This window comes from Microtus oregoni, unplaced genomic scaffold (assembly GCF_018167655.1).
Source record: "Microtus oregoni isolate MIOR12 unplaced genomic scaffold, Mior012 000000F_ref0000247, whole genome shotgun sequence".
NCBI lineage: Eukaryota > Metazoa > Chordata > Mammalia > Rodentia > Cricetidae > Microtus > Microtus oregoni.
This window is the reverse complement of record NW_024543059.1, coordinates 93,925,186-93,948,489: the sequence shown is the minus strand read 5'-3', so window position 1 is coordinate 93,948,489 and position 23,304 is coordinate 93,925,186. Positions and strand designations below refer to the sequence as shown.

At 41.3% G+C, this 23,304-nt stretch overlaps 1 protein-coding gene across 1 annotated transcript; it reads left to right on the top strand.

Annotated features, from left to right (window-relative positions):
* Positions 1 to 5,153: 5,153 nt before the first annotated feature.
* On the top strand, positions 5,154 to 22,499 carry LOC121445891 (potassium voltage-gated channel subfamily A member 3). The gene is made up of 2 exons (XM_041648064.1): positions 5,154 to 8,660; positions 17,103 to 22,499. Exon 1 carries the CDS (start codon positions 5,474 to 5,476, stop codon positions 7,055 to 7,057), a length of 1,584 nt encoding a protein of 527 aa, XP_041503998.1. The 5' UTR covers positions 5,154 to 5,473; the 3' UTR covers positions 7,058 to 8,660; positions 17,103 to 22,499.
* The last annotated feature ends 805 nt before the right edge of the window (positions 22,500 to 23,304 follow it).

Genomic DNA, 23,304 nt, shown 5'->3' with positions numbered 1-23,304 from the left:
ATAACTTCCTCCATGCATGCAGAGTCCTTTGGAAAACAATCATACAAATTCAGGAGGATCCGTTATAATCTTCACACTGAAGTTAAATCCACTGTCTCCCTCACCATGGTCTGTCATGTTTGAACTAGTGTTTCATAATCATTTTTCTGCTACTATACTACTTCAACAGCATAGCAACATAGTATGGGGAGTAGAAATATAAAGATGAATAACACAGACATCTAGGGCTTGAGGATGTGAACTTCTCAGTGTGAATCCTGTTTCTGCATTTCCTTAGCCGTGTTTGGTTATTATAATAATACTTGGTATTATACAAGGGCCTCTCTCACCCTGTGTTCAGTTTTTCTGCCTGTGCAATGGTAGAGTAGGAATACAGCCTGGCTTGAAGTACCATTGCTAGCTACCAACACCTACTTAGTTCCTGTTCAGTGGAACAGCTCCCTTCCTGAGTACACTTTGAAAGATAATAATGGCTGACAGGGAGTGCAGCGATCAAAAAAAAAAAAAGGAACTTCTAAGCAGGGATTAGAAGATTTGATACACAGGTAGGATAAAGGCAGGCATGTGCAGCCAACTAAAGTAAGAGCAAAGGCCCGAGTGTGTGAATGATGGATGACCTGTCCGGGCCAGCACAGGACGCAGAGATGCTGCAAGGATAGGTCAAGAGCAGGTTTCACCGTCATGGCAATGGCAAGAACAACTTGATCAAATATGGGTTTACAAAAATAACTCAGCTACATCCTGGAGAATTAAATACATAAAGGAAACCGAAAATGGGAAGTCTTTTATGAACTCATCAATGCAGCCTGCACCAGACAGTCATGGTGAAAAGGAAGACGTGAGGGCGGAGTTGACAGGGACGTGGAGGGAGGGGAGGCACTTGCTGCACAGAAGAGCATCTGAAGGAAGTGGGGATGACTCGGTATTTCAGAAATGAGTAAGAAAAACAGGGAAAGAAGCAAGTTGGGGAAGAGAGATAATGAGTCAGGTACTATAAATATTAAGTTTGGGTTTGTCTGTACAGGAAGAAACTCAAGTCTGAAGTACGTTTTTGGTGTTCAGGACAGACCCATTCAGCGTGCTGGGGCCATGGAAAAGTAAGAAAAATGGGAGAGAAAGGTAGAATTTTTAAAAAAGAAAAAGAAAACAAAGAATCCTTCCATATATGCACAGTCCAGCTAGTTCCAAAACCCTGACAGGTACCGTTCCAACTCTTCTACTGTAGCAAAGCCAGCTCACCACCATCCCAGCACACCTTATGTGCTCATGGACTCATCCCTAATCTTTTCTTTCCTCTATTAAAGATATAATAAACATTCACTATGTGCCAAGCATTGGTGAAGATTTGAAAAATACAGTGAAAACTCCAAATGCTGCCCTTGGAGTTTCTGTGTTTGTGTACAAGACAGAAGTCAATAAGCAAACAACCAAATAAACGCATTGGACTTGTCAACAGCCTGTCATGGGGTAGGAACTGAATTGAAGGTCTTGCCATTCCCTAAGGACTTAATAAGAGACAATGGCAGCTAGGGGTAAGGGCTCATGAGGTGCCACCTCTCCCAGATAATGTTCACTGGGAGAGAAACATTCTCTTCAGTAGTACAACCACTGGTAGCGAATTCATAATCTTGTCCATAATCCCCAATAAAATATCACACACACACACACACACACACACACACACACACACGAGGGGGGGGTCAGAGGTTCATGGAACTAGAAAGGGAACTAGTTGGAAGAGGAAAGGGATCAGTGGGTGGGGGGAGAAGAGAGGGTAATGTAAGTGGATGTGATTTTAAAAACACATTATGTACTATATAAATTTATAGTGAAGTATGTTGTATATAACTAATACATGTGAATAAAAACACAAAATATAATTTCAATAAATTAATGCAAAGAGGGAAACGCAGATAACAGACTGCAGATGGAAAAGAGAGATGGGGAAATTTATTGAAAATCAGGTAGTAGTGAGAAGAAAAGGCATTTTTTTTTTTTTACTTTTTGCATGAAGATCTAATGTGAGGGAGCAGGCCATGTGAAAACCTAGAGAATGAGCATTGGAGGCACAGGGAAGAGCACGCAGGAAGACTGAGAGAGAAACCAGCTTGTTTCTCTTAAGAATCAGCATGGTCCTGCCTGGCTTCAATAGGATGATTGGCTACAGTTTATATTCTGCTATTTCTATACTAGATTTTGCATGCTAACTAAAAGCATTGAAAATTTTCCACAGATTTATAGCCTTTCTTCTAAATTTTAGGCAAGCTAAATTCTCACTAAGGGCAAGATTTCTGTTTAAAGGTCATAAGGCCCAATCCCTAGTATTTGCCTAAGTGTTCTTTCTCCATTCTTTTCTCTATAAATGTGGATTAGAAGGTTTCCTAATCCTGTGACATTCTCAAACACTTCAGAGCTACTCCCAGATGTTGCTCCCCATCTGGTGGGCAAACGGGGTGTTATTTGCGGTCCAGCTGTGGTCAGTCAGAAGCCAAGGCTATGCGTAGAGCAAAATAGAAAGGCCAAATACCAAGATTCACTTACTACTTGCGAACCTCGTGGCTTTACTTAGATTTGAATATTAAAGACTGAAATACTAACCAATCCTGAACAGGCTCTGAGAAGCTGTTTGCTTTGCCACAGTTCTACACTTAAACATTATAATAATATTATTATTATCCCACAGGGGCATCATGAGGATTAATGAGACATTATCAAATCACTTTGAGCTACTCCCCTGGGGGTACTTAATAAATGGTATGTGTTCCCCCTGAAGTGCCACTTTTGACATTGATTTGTTGCAATGGGTTCTGCTGTCCAACAGGGCTGGAACGCACCCACCAACTCATTTCCCATAGGCGGCCTAGTGGCCGTCCAAAGGCAGTGGTTTTCGGTTAAAATAAATATGAATTGAAAGCGACAGTCAGCAATCAGAAGCAAAGAGGCTGCTCTTAGAAATCCAGTATTTATTAAGTGCTCACAGTGAACAGCATGAGGGTTTCTCAGTGTGATACAATACTGCAAACACTGGATTTGGAAGTAATCCAAGATTCGAGAACCAGCTCTGTCACCAACTAGTTATGCAAGCTGAACAAATTGCTAAATTTCTCAGGGTCTCAAATACAAAATTAGGGCTGTCTGAACAAGTCCATCATCAGAGTCCTCCAGACAAGGCAAACCTATGCGAGAAGTGGAAAAGTCATTTCTGAAAGCAAGACACTCCGCAGCACAGAGAAACTTGTGACCATCCATCAAAGGTCCATCCTCTGCTCTAGTCTCCTTTGCCATTGATTAATATTAATTTCGGCATTAATTCCTGCAAAAGGAAGAATAAATCATCTCCTAAGTCAGACATAGGAGTGCATGAGACATTCGGTCTTTAAAAATAGGGTCTTTGCCTTTCGGTGAGCTATCCTTGCAGCATGCAATCTTTCTCGTAACTAGGTTTACATAGATGAATATCCGCTCAACTGCTCCCTTAACCACCAGCTAACATGATATATATAAAATGATGCAGTGACCATCACACAACGTATTTCTCTGAAGTTGTGTGTTTAAGAGGGATTTATCGGGTTTGCTCAGCTTTTTCATCTGACAATACACTTAACTCTGCAGTGCCCAGCACTGGGCCGGAAGTAAAGTTGAAGATGAAGAAATGATAAAGAATCTGGTGTTATACGACCCCGCCCCCCATCCCCAGTGCTGGCTGTAGAAACCTGCAGGGTGACTGTACTGCCAGCTCTGTCTTCCCTCACTCCTCATCCCAGGAGTCACAGTAAGTCCTGGACTCAAATGAAGAAATGCCTGCCTGGAGCAGACAGAAATACAGAGCATCGATTGTTGTGGAATTCGACTCAACAAACAATCATGTTGAGTTCCCATGATTCCCAAGGTGCTTTGATGGTTGCTAAGAACAGAAGTTGGGCAAGCCCGTTCTATTATAGAGTCTGACGGCTGGGAGAGGGGGTAGAAAAGAATGACCACAAATCACTTACATCAAATTGGATTGTCAGCTCACTTCAGGGAATGATAAGACGTCTAGACAACAGTTCCTCTTTTGCAAATGACTGTGATGATTCAAAACAGAATTTTGTAACTCTAGTACTTATACTTGGGGGTAACTAAAATGTCTGGGACCAGAAATTAGGCTTAAAGCCAGCACAACAATTTGGAGAAACAGTTTAAGGGGAATAAATGTTTTCTCTGCGCCCAAAACAAGCAAGAAGGGTACAAGCTGCAAAAATGAAGGCTTTCCCACATTAGCGGCTAAAACAAGGCAAGTGCCCCACCACCAGGGCAGGTGCAGTGTATTAAATAAAATCTAGGTTATCCGGCCTGCTCATGTCTGTCCTGCAGCAGACAAATCATTGAGTTATCTAACCACACAGATGAGGTGTGGTGAATTTTCTTTACCATTCCCCCCCTCTTATTTTCCCACCGAAAGTAGGCTTTAAAAATCGGGCTGCCCTCACTAATCCCAGGCAGAAACTTAGCCCTGATTCTGTCCAGGGTGAACTAGCTATTACAAAAGTGAGGTCTCTGAATGCCTTTAAGGACTCCTTTTTAAGACTCCCGGAAAGACTTCAGACCCTACGTGCCCATTAACTCAGTTGGGCTTCCTGTCCAAACACAATCGTTTACAGCACCTACACACCAGATTTTAATAATCTTCTACCGTCCAAATTCAGGATGCTGGCCCCAGACTCACCTCTTGCCCATGCTAAGCACCTAGCCTTCACCCCCTCCTCCCACAACATTCAGGGTCAGGAGGCCTGGCACCTCATGTCCTTCCTTCTCCTTTGCCTGGGACTTCTGCTACCTACACTCCTGGAACTTGCCCTTCCTCCTGTCCAGGCAAAGTGTAAAAGGCCAGGAGGTCTGCATCCGAGGGCCAAGGTGTGGTCCTTGAACAGATGGGAATACACGCTATCCAGAAGCAAGTGGAGCCCAGGAATGAGGCCAGGCGACGGGGATCCTCCAGGGCCAGACTGGCTGGGTAGCGGTTCAGAGGTTCCGGAGGGTCTAGGGAAGGGGATGCAAATTGGAGGAGATCCAGTGACAAAGAACCGCAAGGGGCACGGCCAGGAAGCGGGAAGTGCGCGCGCGCGGTGGGCGGGAAACCCGGGGGCGGCGGCGAGGCGGGCGCGCGCCCCGCGGGGAGGGGTGCGGAGGAGGGAGGAGGCGTCTGAACCGTGCAGCCCCGCGCGCCGCGCCAGCCCCAGACAGAGCCTCGCCGCAGCCGCAGCAACAGGCTGCGGGCCGGGCTCGCGGGGCGGAGGCGGCGGTGGGGCGGGGAGCTCGAGGAAGAGCGACTCGGGGCCGGCCGCCGCCTGCAAGGAAGAAGAGCACCGCCGCCTCCCGCGCTCGGCCGCCGCAGCCCTCCACCCGCCACCGCCGCGCCCACCCTGCGCAGGACCCCGCGAGCGGCGGCGCGCGCACCCTGCAGAGCCCCGGCCGCGCCGAGCTGCCGCCAGACATGACCGTGGTGCCCGGGGACCACCTGCTGGAGCCAGAGGCTGCGGGCGGCGGCGGTGGGGACCCGCCTCAGGGAGGCTGTGCCAGCGGCGGCGGCGGTGGCTGCGACCGCTACGAGCCGCTGCCGCCCGCGCTACCCGCCGCGGGCGAGCAGGAATGCTGCGGGGAGCGCGTGGTCATCAACATCTCGGGGCTGCGCTTCGAGACGCAGCTCAAGACCCTCTGCCAGTTCCCCGAGACGCTGCTGGGCGACCCCAAGCGGCGCATGCGGTACTTCGACCCGCTCCGCAATGAGTACTTCTTCGACCGCAACCGCCCCAGCTTCGACGCCATCCTCTACTACTACCAGTCGGGGGGCCGCATCCGCCGACCGGTCAATGTGCCCATTGATATCTTCTCCGAGGAGATCCGCTTCTATCAGCTGGGCGAGGAGGCCATGGAGAAGTTCCGTGAGGACGAGGGCTTCCTGCGGGAGGAGGAGCGGCCCCTGCCCCGCAGAGACTTCCAGCGTCAGGTGTGGCTGCTCTTCGAATACCCGGAGAGCTCGGGGCCGGCCCGGGGCATTGCCATCGTGTCGGTGTTGGTCATCCTCATCTCCATTGTCATCTTTTGCTTAGAGACCCTGCCTGAGTTCCGAGATGAGAAAGACTACCCCGCCTCCCCGTCGCAGGACGTGTTCGAGGCCACCAACAACAGCACGTCGGGGACCGCCTCTGGAGCCTCCAGCTTTTCGGACCCCTTCTTCGTGGTGGAAACCCTGTGCATCATCTGGTTCTCCTTTGAGCTGCTGGTGCGGTTCTTTGCTTGCCCCAGTAAAGCCACCTTCTCCAGAAATATCATGAACCTGATAGACATTGTGGCCATCATCCCTTATTTCATCACTCTGGGCACTGAACTGGCTGAGCGACAGGGTAATGGGCAGCAAGCCATGTCTCTGGCCATCCTAAGGGTCATCCGCCTAGTAAGGGTCTTCCGCATCTTCAAGCTCTCCCGCCACTCTAAGGGGCTGCAGATCCTGGGGCAGACTCTGAAGGCATCCATGCGAGAGCTGGGGCTGCTCATCTTCTTCCTCTTTATAGGGGTCATCCTCTTCTCCAGTGCTGTCTACTTTGCTGAGGCAGACGACCCTTCTTCGGGTTTTAACAGTATCCCAGATGCCTTCTGGTGGGCAGTGGTAACCATGACAACTGTCGGCTATGGTGATATGCACCCAGTGACCATAGGAGGCAAGATTGTGGGCTCACTTTGTGCCATCGCAGGTGTCTTGACCATTGCATTGCCAGTTCCTGTGATTGTTTCCAACTTCAATTACTTCTACCACCGGGAGACAGAAGGGGAAGAGCAGGCCCAGTATATGCATGTGGGAAGTTGCCAGCACCTCTCCTCTTCAGCCGAGGAGCTCCGAAAAGCCCGGAGTAATTCCACCCTGAGTAAGTCGGAGTATATGGTGATCGAAGAGGGGGGCATGAACCACAGCGCTTTCCCCCAGACCCCTTTCAAAACGGGCAACTCCACCGCCACTTGCACCACGAACAATAATCCCAACTCGTGTGTCAACATTAAAAAGATATTCACTGATGTCTAATATATGATACAGTTGACAGACTGTGCCCAGTATTGTGTGAACCGTGCCCCCTTGGTCTGTGTATGCCCTTGATTTATACATTTCCAGACCATTCATCAAGGAAAGGCCATAAAAAAGTAGAAAAGCACACTGCATTCCCCCTCTCCCTGCCGCTTCATACTGACACAGGTGCCTGTTCTGCAAGTGGGCTGCGTTCTCTCAGCTCTTTTTTCTTAATCTCTCTCCTCGTCTTTTAATTTTGTGACCAACAAACTTACATTAAGGCTTGATTTCTAGTCACCCCCCATGAAAACCCACATCCTGGGAGGAAACGAAACTTCAGGGGTCGGAGTAACTGTTTAACCTCAAAATCAAAAGATAGCTGTCTCTTTACTGAGTAGAGGAGGTGGAACTTAAATGATACTCCTTGTTTGGTGAGCCGTTCGTTAGTGTTTATGAACTGTTTGGTTTAATTACCCAGCCTCTGAATATGTGGACAGAAAGTCTAACTAGAGCGATGACTTATAAACCCACCATGCATTGACTTTGTTTTTGACCAGTCTTTCCATTTGAATCTCTCCTCTAAGAATTTAAGGCTCACAATAACTTTGAACCAAAAGGGAAATGGCCCAAATGGCCTGATCTGACTATTAACTCTTTGGAGTTTGCAAAGCGTTTTGCGAGTATTAGACACGGATTCCAGTGAAGTTGTGAGTACGTGCCCCAGCCAACATCTACAAACGTCTTAGATGTTTTGAGTGCTCGTTTTCAGTGCTGTCAAGAGCAACAACAAAGAATCCTAACGCATGTGAGAGATAAGCTTCTGCGGTGTCACGAGAAGATTAAAGTGACAGACACCCCTTCCAGCGGAAGTTACTAATTCGGACCTGACTGATGCAGTTCCCATAGCAACCCATGTTTCCTGGGAAACCCGAAAAAGGTTGTCATGGCATCTTTTGCTCTTTAGCCCCACCCCCCTCAGGCCTTGCCGTTTCCACAGTAACCTTTCCAGATGGTTCCTACTAACATGATTTCATAAAGAAAAAAAAATACTATTTGAATAAACCGCACAAATTAAGTGTAAGACGGTAAAGAGGTGAAATGAATCATAAGATGCTTTTTTATATTTTATATAAATCATTACTGTTATCCCATAATGACTGAATCAAAAAGGAAAAGATCATCTTTGGAATGTTACACGTAAGCCACAATAAGTCAGACTCTGAATTAGATTTCAGGTTTTTTGGTAACAAATTTTAAAGATGCTCCTGCACAGTTCTTTCACCGAGAAATGACAAGCCGAGAAACGAAGTGACGACAACAATATAAACATGTCCTGTGCAAAAGCAAGTGAAAGTCAGTGTACTCCAAAGTCTTACTACAAGAGACCTTCAGATTTCCTGTTACAAAAGAAAAAGAAGTCCATCCGAACCCCACAACAGAACTGTCACCATTCCAGCACTTGAAAAGCAAAATTAACCTCCGATATATGAGGGATGCAGGTTTTAAGGAGCGTATTATAGCCAATGAAAAGGAGGATGGATCAGGAAGGAATCAGACCTTGGAAGAACACCTGCAGATTTCAGGCACATGCTGAGGGGTGCCAGCAGACAGGCAGAATCAGGTGAGCTCTGTGGCTGTGTGTCTTAGAGTGGTCTGTTTTGCAGGGAACCAGGCAAGCGTCATTCCTAGCTAGGTTTATCTTTGCAAAATCGACAGCTTTATAATACATGCCAATTGCCTTTTGAGAAGCTCGTTAGGAAATTTTCCCCATGTGTCTGGTTATCTTTTGGTTCCCATTGTTCATTGTAAAAGGATACAGAAATTTTTCTACTGAACAGCCTTTAGCCAAGCTGAACTGAAAATTATTCCATTGCTTTGACCAACCCACTTGGCTTCTGAACAACTTGTTTCCCCTTTAAAATGAATTAAAAAGCAGACCCTACAACTGCTAGATTAGAGGTGCAGTTACATAATTCCTTAGTATCAGTAGTTCTTGAAGTAAATGCTTAAAATTGAAATAGGGTTGGGCAGTTTACTTCAACGTAGTCATTTTGCTTTATGTGTGCTGTATGAATTAATACACTGCTTTTGGGCTTTGATGGCACATAAGTAGTCTGTCCCTCTAGAGTACATGACAGTACCCTCATTTTCAAAGCTCGCAAAATCATTTCAGGTAATCTCCCATAAGCCTACCTAACATATTAGTGCATTTGAGAGACTGGGAAATATTAATGAAGGTTCCAAGAGGAAAAATAAAGGAAATATGAGGAAAAAGGTAGAGGCAATAATTCCCTGTCTACCTGGTTGCTGTTTGTTCTTTGTGTCTAAACAGAATTTTACCTACTTTCCTTTGCTTGTATGACCTTCTTTGGACAGTTCACATTTTGATCTATGAGTTGGTATTTTTGCTAGAGAGGCATTCTTTTCATAATTCCTTTTGGTAATATTAGAGCAGTCACCTAAAAGACTCACATAAAGGTAACACTTTTACTGCTATTTAGGAATGTAAGCACCTTGCTTATTTTCATAAACAGATTATGTTAGCCGATATATTTTTATGCTTCTTAAATAGGAGGAGGTTGAAGGACACCTTTTGTTTTCTTAACCAGAGAAATAGCACAGGTTTTGACTCATAGCATTCAGGTGATGTAATTGCTTCCAGTCGCCATATTGGAAACTCCTTAAAGGTTATAGGTTCAGTGTTTTGATTTGGAGATGCTTGAGGATTTGGGTACTGTGCCTAGTGCAGAAAGTAGGGCCTTGTGTTTGTCAGGTTAACGCTCTCACCTTACATTAGTATTTCCCGGCTTTTAGTGAAGTGGCTGAAAGAAACTGTTTGCAGTCTTAGAGCAGGGTTGGGCTCCTGCCTCTGCTGAATGACCTTGAGAACATTACATAACTTCTCTATTCCTTACTTCCTTTTTCGTAATATAAAAGTAATAAATAGTCCTTCATACATTTTTGTATTAAATAATTTAATGACGTACATCAGATTAAGAGACTACATGGTTTTATGGTCACTCCTTATGAGCGTTGTATAGTTAATGCAAAGCTTTGTGAATAAGAAACCAGTGATTTCCTGTTTGTACTAACGCAGTTAACATTTGTTAAGCATCAGCAGCGCCCTGGACACGTGTCAGTTCTGTGGTGGCATTAACCTCGTTTCAATGAGGATGAGCACAAGATGACAGATGCTAAAGTGTTTCCCTGTGACTTCAAGCTAGTGAGACACCCAGCCACAAGTAAAAACCAGGTCATGATGACTCTAAAGCCATGCTAGTTTTGTGGTGCGTCCTGAAAGATAAGATAAATCCTTTCAACTTTTAAGTTTGACTTCAGTCCATGTTACTAATTAGTGTGTAGAAACCTCGTCAGCCCTCTGAAAATTAGCCCTTTCTTAGGAATGAGACCTGTGTAACCAGGAGAACCAAACCTCAGACATTTAAATCAGATTGAGATTGACTTTCTTTATAACATAATTGACGTATCTGGATTTAACCTTAGAAGCCATTATCAGTAGTGTTAGGGATGCCTACAAGGACAACGGTATTTCTGGGGTTTTTATAGTCATTTCCTGGCTTGCATTATTTTAATTGGCAATATGATAAATAACATTAGATAAATTATTAAACTTTTCATTTCCTGTACTTTGCTTAGGTTTCTGAGGAACCGTATCAGAAATTAGTGTAAACATTTGACTCTTGCAAGAAAAGTAAGGGTTGTTTACAACAGGACAGAAAATAGGAGGTTCTCGGGCCACTGAGATTTTTGGCATTAATGACTCACCTAGCCACTCCACGAGTCAGTAAGAGACTGCAGGAAAACAGTAAGACTGACTTTGTCATGTGTACTGGGTGTAGCCCTTTTTTTGCCAAGGCGCTAAATCTTTTATAACATGAAAATAGTGATTTGAGCTTTAGAGTAGTGTGATAATGAATGCACCTTTGCCTGTGCCAATTAGCTTTGCCAGCCACAGGCTTCACTGTTGAACTTAGCTGAGCATCTTGAGTGTTGAAAGGAGAAGCATGGGAGTTATGTGGCTGGATCGGTCCAACTCAACACCACTTCGGGAGGATGCCTGTGCCCCGCAGCCAGTGATCCAGAGCAGACCATAGAGGCTAACATTTAGTATTTGTTTTTCTTGTGTGGTGTTTTAAACTCACATTGTGCCAAAATCAAACATTGTCTAACTATGGTGACAAAACGAGGTGGGAAATAAAGTGTTATTTCTAAACTTCTAAACAGAATTTCAGGATTGATCAACTTTTATATACATAGTAGATGATATTTAAAGTTATGGTTTACATGACACGTATTTACAAGTTTGTCATATAACACACCCAGGCAACAGCTTTGTACACAGCATATAACTACAGCACATAATGGCATACACCAATAGTTCACTCCTTTGAGAACCGTAATTATATTTCCTACACATTGAAATTTTCAGCACTGTCTATAGCAGCTTCAAGTCCTTTCCACCTTTCAGCTGTGAATAAAAGTGATAACCCCTCCCACTAAGAAATGCAAAGAAGCATGTGCCCCTCAATCCGGAGTCGTGCAGAAACACTGTGAGGCTGAGGTGAGAAGTTCTAGACCTGGGAGAAGCTATTTAGGTAGGGATTACGTCTTAGGATTTTTTTGCTTTCTGTTTTGTAATGGGCCTTTTCAACTAAGAAAGAATTACTGGTTTGTAGGATTTCCTATGTTGTGCTGAGGCGAGTGTGTGTGTGTGTGTGTGTGTGTGTGTGTGTGTGTTATACACCTTCTGTGAAGGTATTTATATTTGAGGAAAGATAAATCAGGGTAAATAAAAAAAAAATAATGGAAAGCTATAAAACTCCAAACCTTATTTACAAATTTTAACTTCCTGCCAGAAAATGGTCAGTGTGGTGTGGTGTCTGATACTAGTATTCATGGTATACTCATTCTCAGCCTGCAAAAACAGCCTAATGATTCCAGTTTGTTAGAGATTTACAGCTGCTTGTCTTGGCTTTTAATGGTGCTGCGGTCCAATTTTCTCTTCCAAACTGCAAAGATAACATATCCCCGAAAGGCGTTTTTGTGACCTCCCTCCCTCCCTCTTTTTCCTTCCTTCCTCCCTTTGCCCTCCATCAGATGCATTTTTCTTGCACTTCAAAATGTGCACCATCATGTACTTTAGAAAGGAGTCCTGGAAAAGAGGCTCCATCATCTTCTTGAGGGCATATTCTTATCATAACTCAGGTGAAGAATAGGAACAATTCCCTGGAAAATCCCTAGGGCTCTGGTCATTAGTAATATAGCAACTGAATAAACCCCAAATATTGTTTCTTCATATCTGAAGAGTGATATGAACAGCTGCTTATTCAGGGTTCGGGTGTTGCATATGACAAGGTCCCTCATTCGTTTGTGAAAGACGGAAGCATTTTCTCTTCCTGTGAGCTTCCAAGCTGGGACTGTCTCTGTACCTAGTCTCTGGGGAATTTATGAGGAGATCCCCACAAGCTTTTCACTAAGAAGGCTATCCTCAAACCATCATTGTCTCTCACCCAGATTTTTATTGACCCTACTAATTGATACCCCAGCTTCTCTCCTTTCTCTTAATTGACTGTTCTTAGCACGAAACCCTCAGTAATCCTTCCTTATTTTCTTTGGGTTTTTTATTGGGTTTTTCTTGTTCTTTTTGTTTGGTTGGTTGGTTGGATGGATGGTTGGTTGCTCGGGAACAAGGCTAGCCTGGAACTCACTCCATAGACCAGGTGCATCTTGAACTCGTAGCAGTCTTCCTGTATGGACCTTACAGTGGCCTGCACAGCCCTACCTAATTCTCTAACTCTTCTGGCTTTATTTGCCTTCCTGACACTTGATCCACAGCGCTCTACATGCTCTTTTTAAAATGGAGAAATCATCTCCACCTTGCAGGGTTTGTGCTGGCTGCTCCTTCTGCGTAGTATGCTCGAGCCTTCAACCAACATCCATATGACTCAGTCCATCGCCTCCCTGCTGTGTCACCGTCTCTTCCCAGCCTTCCCAGCCAGTCTGCTTGCCACTGCAGCTCCGTTTGTGCCTTTCTCTCTTTAATCTTCCTTCTAGCATAGTATATATTTTGTCTATGCGATTTATTATTTTCTTTTTTCCTTCCTTGAGGCCATGACCTGGACTGGTACCTGAAACACATTTGTGTTCAGTGTGTATTTATTGGAGGAACATGTGAGGTTTTTTTTTTTTTTTGCATGGTTTTCATTGATGCAGGGCTCCCACTCCTTATCATGCTCTCATGGGTAAAATTTCTGCAGTTTTGTCCATTGGAAAGACTTCAATGTATATAACATACTTCAGATTCCTATAAAAGCTCTACCCATTTGTAAGGATGGAATCCCTTGATTTAAATATGGATATCATCAAGGGTGCTTAGCACTTAAGATGTTTCCCAGAGACCGTGGATCCTACATAGAAGCTAGTAGAGTACTTCTTATAGCTAGTACTCCTCTTCATACATGCGGACAAAGACTCAATGGACCCGAGTGTTACAGAAAATCCCAACAGATGACTCCCCTGGGAATTAACCTTTCCATTAAACAAAGATACTGCCACGGTTTTAGATAGCGTTGTGGCTGATGTATTTTCTTTGGCAGGATGTGCGATTCTGCTGATTTAGAGAGAAATGTGTTTCTCTATACTCCCGTTGAATTGTCTCCATTCCCAGGCAAATCAGACCAGTGGATGAGCTGGAGGTTTCTTCTGCACATCCAGGCGGCATTGTTTTCTTACTAAATGTGTCAACAAATTAAAATCAACATATGTGTTTGAGTTTACATACGTAAACCAACAAGTTAGAGACTCCATTCAGCAGCTTATCTAATAAGCCTATATGGAACCAAATACTCCATCTGAAAATATCTTGCTAGGTCTTCTTAAAGAAATGACATAAAACAAAAAGTAGAAATAAATATTTTAATGTCTCGTTTTTCATGCTTTTAAATTTTTTGAATTGTGTATGTATTTGTGCGTGGGTGGGTGTGCCCACAATACAGTTGTGGAGGTCAGCAGACAACTACCTTTCAGGAGTTGCTTCTCTCTTTCCACTGTGTGGGTTGCAAGAATCAAACCTGGGTCATCAGGCTTGGTGGCACGTGCCTTCACCCACTGAACCGTCTTGCTGGTTCCCATATGTCAGATTTCAATGACACTTAGTCTCTCTAAATACGAACTGTAGTTTCATTGCTTTATTCCTAGAGTCTGTGAACTTTTCAGCTGCATCCCTTTTTACTGATTTGAGAAGAGCAGTTTGTTATGCTGTGTAAGATTTAGATATTTTACTTACATGTTTAGATCTGTGAATTTTAGATATTCATAGGTAGCAGACTTAAATATTCCTCATGTTACTCAAAGTAGCGTTGATTCAGTTTCGCAAGCTCATTTCCCAATGAATTTCCTGTTTTTTGACAATGCTCACATCTTTCAGATTGCTAACTTTAAGTACTGTTGTGTTTAAATTTTTCATTACTTGCCAAGAGTTCATAACTTCCAAAACTTCAACCAGAAAACTACATAATAGAGAAGACACTTTCCTAGTCTTTGGGCTTATTCGTTACTGTTTAGCTGCTGGAACTGTAGAACTTACTGGTGATATGGCCAACATTAAGTGTTTTGCTTTGGGGTTTTTTGTTTGTTTGTTTTTGTTTTATGGTTTTGTTTTGTTTTTGTTTTTCTGAGACCGGGTTTCTCTGTGAAACAGTCCTGGCTGTCCTGGAACTCTCTTTGTAAACCAGGCTGGCCTTGAACTCACAGAGATCCACCTGCCTCTTCCTCCCGAGTGCTGGGATTAAAAGCATATGCCACTACTGCCTGGCATATTAACTTTTTAATAGATGTCAAAATACAGGCACATCATGAGAACAAAGTTCCCATAAATCTACATTTTTAGAATGAATCCAAACCTCTCATCAAATACACATTGTTCAGTGGGCTGAGTCTATATTTCTTTCTCTTTGAACTTGATAGAATTATGAGTTTCTTCTTTGCAACTGAATAGTTATTAAACTTTGCCCCTTCTTGTCCCCCTTTTGAGCAGGTTTCTTTATAGGTCATCATTTTTTACAATACCTCCTATCTCTTTTATGAAATTCATTTTGATAGTTAATGTCTATTCTTTTCAACCCACTTCTTATCCACTAACATAAGCATTCTTATACTATCCAGATAGCACCTTAATTTTTTATTTCTATAGAATTGCAACTTTATCTACATTTATAACCTATTAAGATACTGTATGATTCATGTATATGAGTGCAGGTTTATGTGGGCATGTGTCCACATGTATACAGAGAATGGAGCTCAACCGTGGGTGTCATTCCTCAGGAGCTATCCACCATGTATTTTAAATGGGATCTCTCTCATTTGCCTGGGGCTTACCAAGCAGGCTAGACTGGCTGGCCAATCAGCGCAAGGGTCTCCAGGATGAGTTTACAAGCACATACCACCAAGCCCTGCCTTTCTGATGATCAAACTCATGTCCTCATTCTTGTGCAGCAAGTTCTTTACCAGCTGTGCCATCCACCCAGCCCTACATTATTCTTACTAGACATTTCAAAGCCTTCACAGGAAGTAGTGGACACATGAGATTTAAAACAGGAAGCCCAGTCACTTTACTGAATTGTAATGGTAGCAAAACAAGTGAAACTTAACTGAACCATCTCAAGACAAATAGACCGAAGGCTCAGCAAGCAAAGAATAAGGACTTACATTCTAAATGGAGGCCATATCATTCATGTTATTAGTGTTTTCTTCCTAGTGGCAATTAATAATTAAACTGCTGGAGTTTCCATATTTCCATAATAAAAATTAAGCATATTTTAGATATATTCTTATTTTTTACTCAAGAAAAATAGTGTAAAGAAAGTGTTGACCGTATGACCAAGTGTGATCCATACCACCAAGAAAAATGTTTCTGCAGATAATTGCTAAAGTACATAGCTTGATGAGTGAACAATTCTCCCATCAAAGGTGCGGTGGAATCCCAGATCCTCATCTTTTCAGGGACATCTGCTAAAGCCAGGAGTGTATGTGAGGAAGAGTCTTCTCCATGAGCCTGATAGATAGTGTTCACACGTTTAACAGTCTCTGTTTATGTCTTTGTGGGTTTCCTTTGTATTACGGAATAAGCAGATGTTTTGATGACATAACCCGAATTTAATGTATCCTTTTTTTTTATCCACTTAGCATACCTATAGTGAGGACCCAAAATGTGTCAGACACTGCAAGGCGGTTGGGACTTGCCTTTGTAATATATAAAATGTCTGCTGTGTACCACAGTCCGTTCTGGATTCTGGATAAAACTGAAAACCAGGAGAGGGAGTTCACCAAACCTATAGCCTTCTTTTCTTGGTTCTTCGCAGCCCCTGATAGAGTAGTTTTTGTTTTAATTCTTTAAAGTGATAGATAACTGCACATAGTCATGTTTTAAGGATCATTAGATTTGTAATAAAAGGGTGCTAGGCTCTCACACTCACAGGGCTTTCTTCCCTCTTCTTCTCTCCCCTCCCCTTCCCTCCCTTCCCTTCCTTCCCTTCCCTTCCCTTCCCTTGCCTCCGCCTCCCACTCCCTGTTCCTCACCCCATCCCTCTCCATGCAGCGCCTCTCTAAGGACAGAAAGTCTATTCACTGCAGAGAGTTCTCATTTTAGCTCACCACAGGAGGAGATACAACCAGAAATCTTTGGAAATCATTGAGAAGATAACACATTTTTCTAAAAGTCACTGTAAACCTGCCAGATGGCCTTGAGGATAAGGATAAATTCTCTTTTCCAAAAGCACACTATCCTTTTAGTTTGGACTAATGGATCATTATTAATTGAAAAATTATAACTAGCATAATCTGAAACTTTCTGATTTGCAAATTGGATCCATTCAAAATATAGTCTACAGTATTTCAAAAAATGAAATTTCTTGAACTTTACAGCTAAAAGTAAGGAAACATAAATTTAAAGAAATTCATAAATGGAACTTTTCCTTGTAACATAAATTCTGTCATTTCAAATGCTAAATATAGTGTGAATTATTGCATCTTCTCTATCCAACAGGTCCCTCAAGAGAGCCCCACATAAGGAACTGCAGAGTGACCCTGACCAGAAGCATGCTCAGTTTTCACTGCTTGGATGAGAGCGGAATGACAGTAACATATTTTCATTTCAGTTAATATTCAGAGATACATCTCTAACAAATGCTTCACTTGAAGGAAAGAACTCAGAGCTGTAGGGTACTCTTCATATATTATGAGTGGTACAATGATATCAAGCAGGAGAGAAAAGAGGAACATTAAAAGTAAAAAATATTAAAAAAATAAAATATTAAGGTATCTTCTTAACCTGTTGACATTCTGATGGAGTCAAGACATCCCCAAACTACAATCAGTGTCACAGATAAAGATAACCTTCTGTGTGTTTCTAACAAGCCAACTATTGCTGTTTTTTTTTCATTCAAGTATTGAACTGTTTTTAATTGTGGAACATGTTCCTATTGTCTATGTTCTGGGTTAGGTTTAACTTTATCAGTGAGTGTGTGACTATACCAAAGGCTTCCATTGGTAGACCATCCCATTCACACAAATAAGTGAAGTCAACACTGTGCCCAGAGGAGTGGTAGTAAAGAAACGTGCCTTGCCTGATGAGACATTCTTTTATTTTTTAATTCAAAATGATAGATTAACAAATTAGATTTTAGGTAGGTTTTAGTTGACCTTAACTTTACAAAAAAATGTAGTAGTTCTTATTCTGTTTAAGTTGTCTGTGTTAACTAAAATTACAATACTTAGTTATACTTAGGCATTTATTATATATCAAGTTCTATTTTATTTTCATGGGATGTTTGGTACGGTGAGACAAAGTACATTCTTTAAGATATATATAATATCTCATCTGATGTTTATAACTTTTCCTTCAAAGTTATATGTGTAAAATATTCTTTGACTCATTTTCTATTTTTATATTCTTTTAGAAATGGAACTCTTTTTCAATTAAAAAGGGGCAAATTTTTAGTTGGAAAAGAGACTTGGGAGGTCATAAAGACGGCGTCCCATTTGGGAACATTTAACTTCTGTGCCATTATTGTATTTACTGTGACATCTCAGCAGAATGGTAGCTATTTGTATATTATTTCATAAGCCTTATGGAAAGTCAAACTGTGAACATTCAATATGTACACTACTTTATTCACTTGCATAGTTTATTGTCAAGATATGCCTGAACAAGTGCATAAAAAGTAATGAGTACTTTTAGAAGTTTAATCAAATGATGACCTAAAAATTCAAGTGATGAATTTCATTAATCATAAGAAGCTTAGTTAACAGCCACTTACCTAGTAACCCCCAAATAGGTAGAAACACAATCCAGGTAACTTTCTTTGAGGCAATGTCTAAAGTGAAGTTTTAATAATCTCCTGGTAATTTCTTCATGTCAAAACATGGAGACCATATTGCTATCATTTTAATGAAGATAAAGGGATGATAGCTGTCTTTGCTTTGAGTGATGTGAGCCTCCAATAGAAATGGCCATGAGTACACTGAGAATACAGCCACCACCTTGTTTCTGTTAGTGTTCGCTCATGTTGTAGAGATACTGGCACTGGGAATAGTGAGCCCTTTGCAGTCATCTGACCCCTCATAACTGATGGCCACAGCCCCATTAGCAGTAAAGCAATCCTGCTGGATGAAAACAAACCAGGGGTTCTTAAACGTTCAGGTGTTTGTGTAAGGATCAGTAGGTGTTGCCAAATTGTGCAAGAAATACCTTCATACAATGACACATCTTTAAGCAATGTAATGTATGTAATAGTATATCTCTTTTAGAATTATAGGCTACAGTTCAAATAAAGATAAAATCTGGAATTTTGTGCGCACGCGCGCGCACACACAGACACACAGACACACACACACACACACACCAAAGAAGAACTCAGAACAGTGTCAGATGCATAACATACCAAAACATTTACATGATGAGTGGTAAAAATAGCATGAGCTTCGATAACAGGATACTGGCATTCTTACCCACTGCCTACCTCTGGGACCCCAGGTAAGTCATTACCATTGCTAGACTTTAGTTTCTTGAATTGTAGAGTGGGCATGCCAGGTTCAGCAAACTCAAAAGCCCTTTCCCGCTACCAAATCCTGTTACACACATCTCTTGAAAAATGCTTTGAAGAATACTTACACAGTAGGATTTTATATGCATTTCTAAAGAATAAATTGAAATAAGATTTAAGCTTTGAAAGTGCCATGAAATATCTCATTCTTCAGATTGTGAGAAGAGGAAATAGGATTTCTTCTCCTTTAAGATCTTTTCACTCATCTATAATAGGATCATGAAAAACGGAGGGGTGGGGCATCCCTCTGTAGAAGGGAAGCAGATTAATGAAACAGCTAGCAAGATGGGGCAGGTATCGGTAACATTAATTGGATGTTAAGGTGATTTGCACAGTGTGCATGAAACCCTGAAATGGTCCCAGAACTTTACTGCACATTAGGAGACTAAAGGTAGGAAAAGATGGGAAAAGACTGGAGAACAGAAGTGTTTGCCTTATTCTCTCTTTGTTCTTTTTACACACGGGAGCCCAGATGGGGATCTTCATTGCAATACTGAGTCTGCAGAGCACTCATTGCCCCAGGAAGTCCTTTCAACTTCTCAGAACTCCAGGTTCTTAATCTATAAAGAGTTTAAATTTGAATTTAGTAATCTGCATATTTCTTTTCATCTTTTAACGTCTGCGGCATTCCAGGTTCTTAAAACATTTGCATAAATACCCATATGTGTTGATCCCCCCATCGGTCACTATGATGCCGTAGAGTTTTCAGGAAACTGGGTAGATTATGAACTCAAGACGTGTGTATTCCTAATACTGCAATTTGACCTCGACGAGAACTGAAAAACTTAGACCTCATTCTCATTCAGATCTGGCTAAATTGTTAAAACTTGTCATTTCATCTTTTAATGTTGAATTCATTTCCTAAACAAATGTCTTTTCAAGTTACTCTCCACAACTCGTTGTAATTTAATAATCAAATATTTTGGCATACCAGTGAACTATAGCTGACTGTAAGATACAATTTTTGTCACATTTAAAAGTTAATGCCCTCTTGGTCCCAGAAACTATAACTATAATATAAAAGAATATTCATAAATTTTGTGAATGTTTTTAATACAAAGGAGGCCCAATGGAGCCTTACTGTAATTTGTTTTGCTCAGGAGCAAGAAAAACATTCAGGGATACCCAAACACTTCTGTTTGGCATTAGTGGACAATTGAGGAAAGAAGGGTTATATCTTTTTGCACAACAAAGATGACAGGTGACGATGCCCATTAAAAATGGGAGTATTTTCTGGTGACTGACTTTAGTGTAGGAAGAAATAGGTTAGAAGAACGCCAGAGTCAGACACTAGAAAACGTACTAAAATGGTAACGGTCCATTGAATAACGGAAATATTTTTGTCATACTGAGATCCTTTGTCCAGAAAGTTAGTCCTATTTCCTTTCCATTCAGAAAGGGGCAGGTTTGAGATGCCTCTGTCATAATAGGAAATGTATATTTTGACTAGTGGAGAAATTAGCTAAAGCATCTAATCTGATCATTTTAGTTTTGTGAAGCTGAAGTTTCATCATAGGTGTAGTTTAGTCCGTGATCTTGAGGAATGATTTCATTAGTTTTGTTTTTCTTTTTAAGTTGATAAAATGTGCTAAGTGGTGATTCAAGCATACCGTGTTAATACTGTATCTTACAACCATTTGTGAACAAACCACAGTGTTCCTCTTCTGGTAAATTGTTTCTATGGTGTGATTGTTTCATGCTGGGGGGTGGGGGTGGGGAGGTTAAGTATTTAGTTAAAATGTCAAAGTGTTTTACTTAAATGCCATAAAATTGTATGACATTAAACCAAATAGGAATATCCTCTTTTTCAACTGTGAGAGAACTGTATAGACTACTTTGGGGACTACCCCATAAATGCTATCATTTGTGGTTTTTTTAAGCTTATATATTATAGGTGTAACATACAATATATACCACATACAAAGGAAAGCAAACAGTGTATGTAGTGTTTCTTGGAGTCCACATGTGTTCGTTTACATAAATACTTACGCATTGCAAAGACCATCAACATATTCTATTTCATTTCTAAAGCACTGCCCACATGAATTACTAATAGTATCTAGAGTTTAGAGATAGAACAGTCAAGGTGTTAAAGAGTCAAGTGACTTACCATAGACCATGTGCCCATAAGTGACTCTAAATGTCATTCTCTTTGCACTTGTCATCCTGGCATGTGTGTGTTCTCTCTCGCTGCGTTGTATTTCAAACTTAAACTTCAAAAGATGTGTTGAAATTTTAATGTTGTAGGGAAAAGGAGTCATTGGGATTGTGTTAGACCTCCTTAGATAACTTCCAACCTCTGTCTACCTACTGTAATACCCAAGGATTTTATCAACTAAAACGTAAGTCCCCCCACACAAGTCATACACCCTCATATCCATTTAATGCCACCATGCCAAACAAAATGGCTCTTCATCGATCTCTTTTACTTGATTTTTTAAAAGCCCATCATAACAGCTAATTTCGGAACAGTTTTTCAAAGCAACTAGAGAAATTGCAGCTGTTCTGACTCAAAGGGAAAAAAACTAGGCCCCATAGCAATCATTTTTTAGCTTTTAGTTTGTGTATGACTGGAGAAAACGAGAGAAGGGGGTTGGGAGGGTGTGTATATTCTAGAGAAACTATCCTTTTCAGTAACTATGTAGAAGTACTGGATTATTAAATCGTAGGTAACAGTTTGTTAACATTACCCATAGTTCAATTACTGGTAAGCTTTCCACTCATTTAACGATATACTTAAGGATTTTCCCCGCTTACATTACAACCAATGACTTCTCAGTTTGAATATGAAGAACAGTCATGTTTCAACCCATGACTGATACCCCATTTTTGTTCCCAAGTATCAGGTAGCCACTAGTACTGCTTACCCTTGTAAATCAACAGTCTGTGATTCATTCTGTACTTCTCTGTGCAATGCATTGTTAACTGTGAATAGTTAAAGAAAATGTGTTATTATACTGGCATTTAATATTTCCTAACATTGACTTCAGTTTCCCCATCGAGTAGGTAAGTCAACCAAGTATTATTTTGTATGAAATGAGGTAATATTTATTCTTAATAACAATGGTATTCTAACTACAATGTCAAATCAAACATGCATTTTATATTTTTATATTCATTTTCTTTTGACATTGAGTTAGGTCAAGTTACCATATAGTAATGTAAAGTTAAATTTTTATGCCATGTTCGCTGCTTAATTTGGGGCCTTTTGTTAAGTAAATACCTGTGAGTTTTGATTGTGTGATATTTTCTTGTGATGACTTTTTTAATTTGTCATTAGACTAGAAGTGTTTAATGCAAATGTTAAAAACATAATCCAATAAAACACCTGGAAATGTTCTGTTGCAGTAATAATTCCAAATGACTGTTTGTTTCCTCTCTTTTCATATCCCCTCTCTCTCCGATCTTCCCTTCCTCCACCTTCCCTCCTTCCACTTTATTTCTTTATTTTGATTTTCCAGTAGAAACATCAAAAGCTAAGCTCTTGTCAACAGTTCCAGCATCAGCTGCCAATGGATCATCTATCACTTGTCCTCCCTTATAGCAAAGGCTTCTAACATTCCCTAGATGCTGTTCCATTGCCTGGTCTTACAGTTCTAGAATCCCAATGAAGTCTCAAAGAAGAAAAATAAAAGATTAACAATAATGCTGAGCCTTTATGTCTTATTCCAGTTGTAGAGTAAATGATGACATTACTTCATTTAAAAAATAGTAATCCCGTTCATCTGTGTACTGCCCTGTTCAAAACAGTGTGGAGGTATTATGGGCAGTGTGTGGATGACTCTTTTTATCAGATGGATTATAGATAGCCAGATATTCCAAATTTTGTAGATTAGGAGAGTAATTATTAATATCCAGAACAGTAAAATGTTCAGGACATTTTATTTTCACTATGTAGACTCTCTATATCTCCAGTGTTTTGTGTTGTTTACATTTTTACAGAGTCTAACATCCAGTAAGCACCTAGCCATTGCAATCATTTTCTGCCCAGCAATGTTGATTTTCATTCTTTTTCTAACAGCAGCTCCTCCCGTGTGTCTGTGCCTTTGGAACATCATCAAAACAGGCCTCTAGTTTCCATCTGGAATTTTATTTTATCTAAAACAGGCATAAACAAGTGGAGATTCAAACAGCCTTACATGT

What these genes read in the sequence shown, in the direction of transcription:
- LOC121445891 (XM_041648064.1), top strand. Translation starts at nt 5,474, where the DNA reads ATGACCGTGGTGCCCGGGGACCACCTGCTGGAGCCAGAGGCTGCGGGC.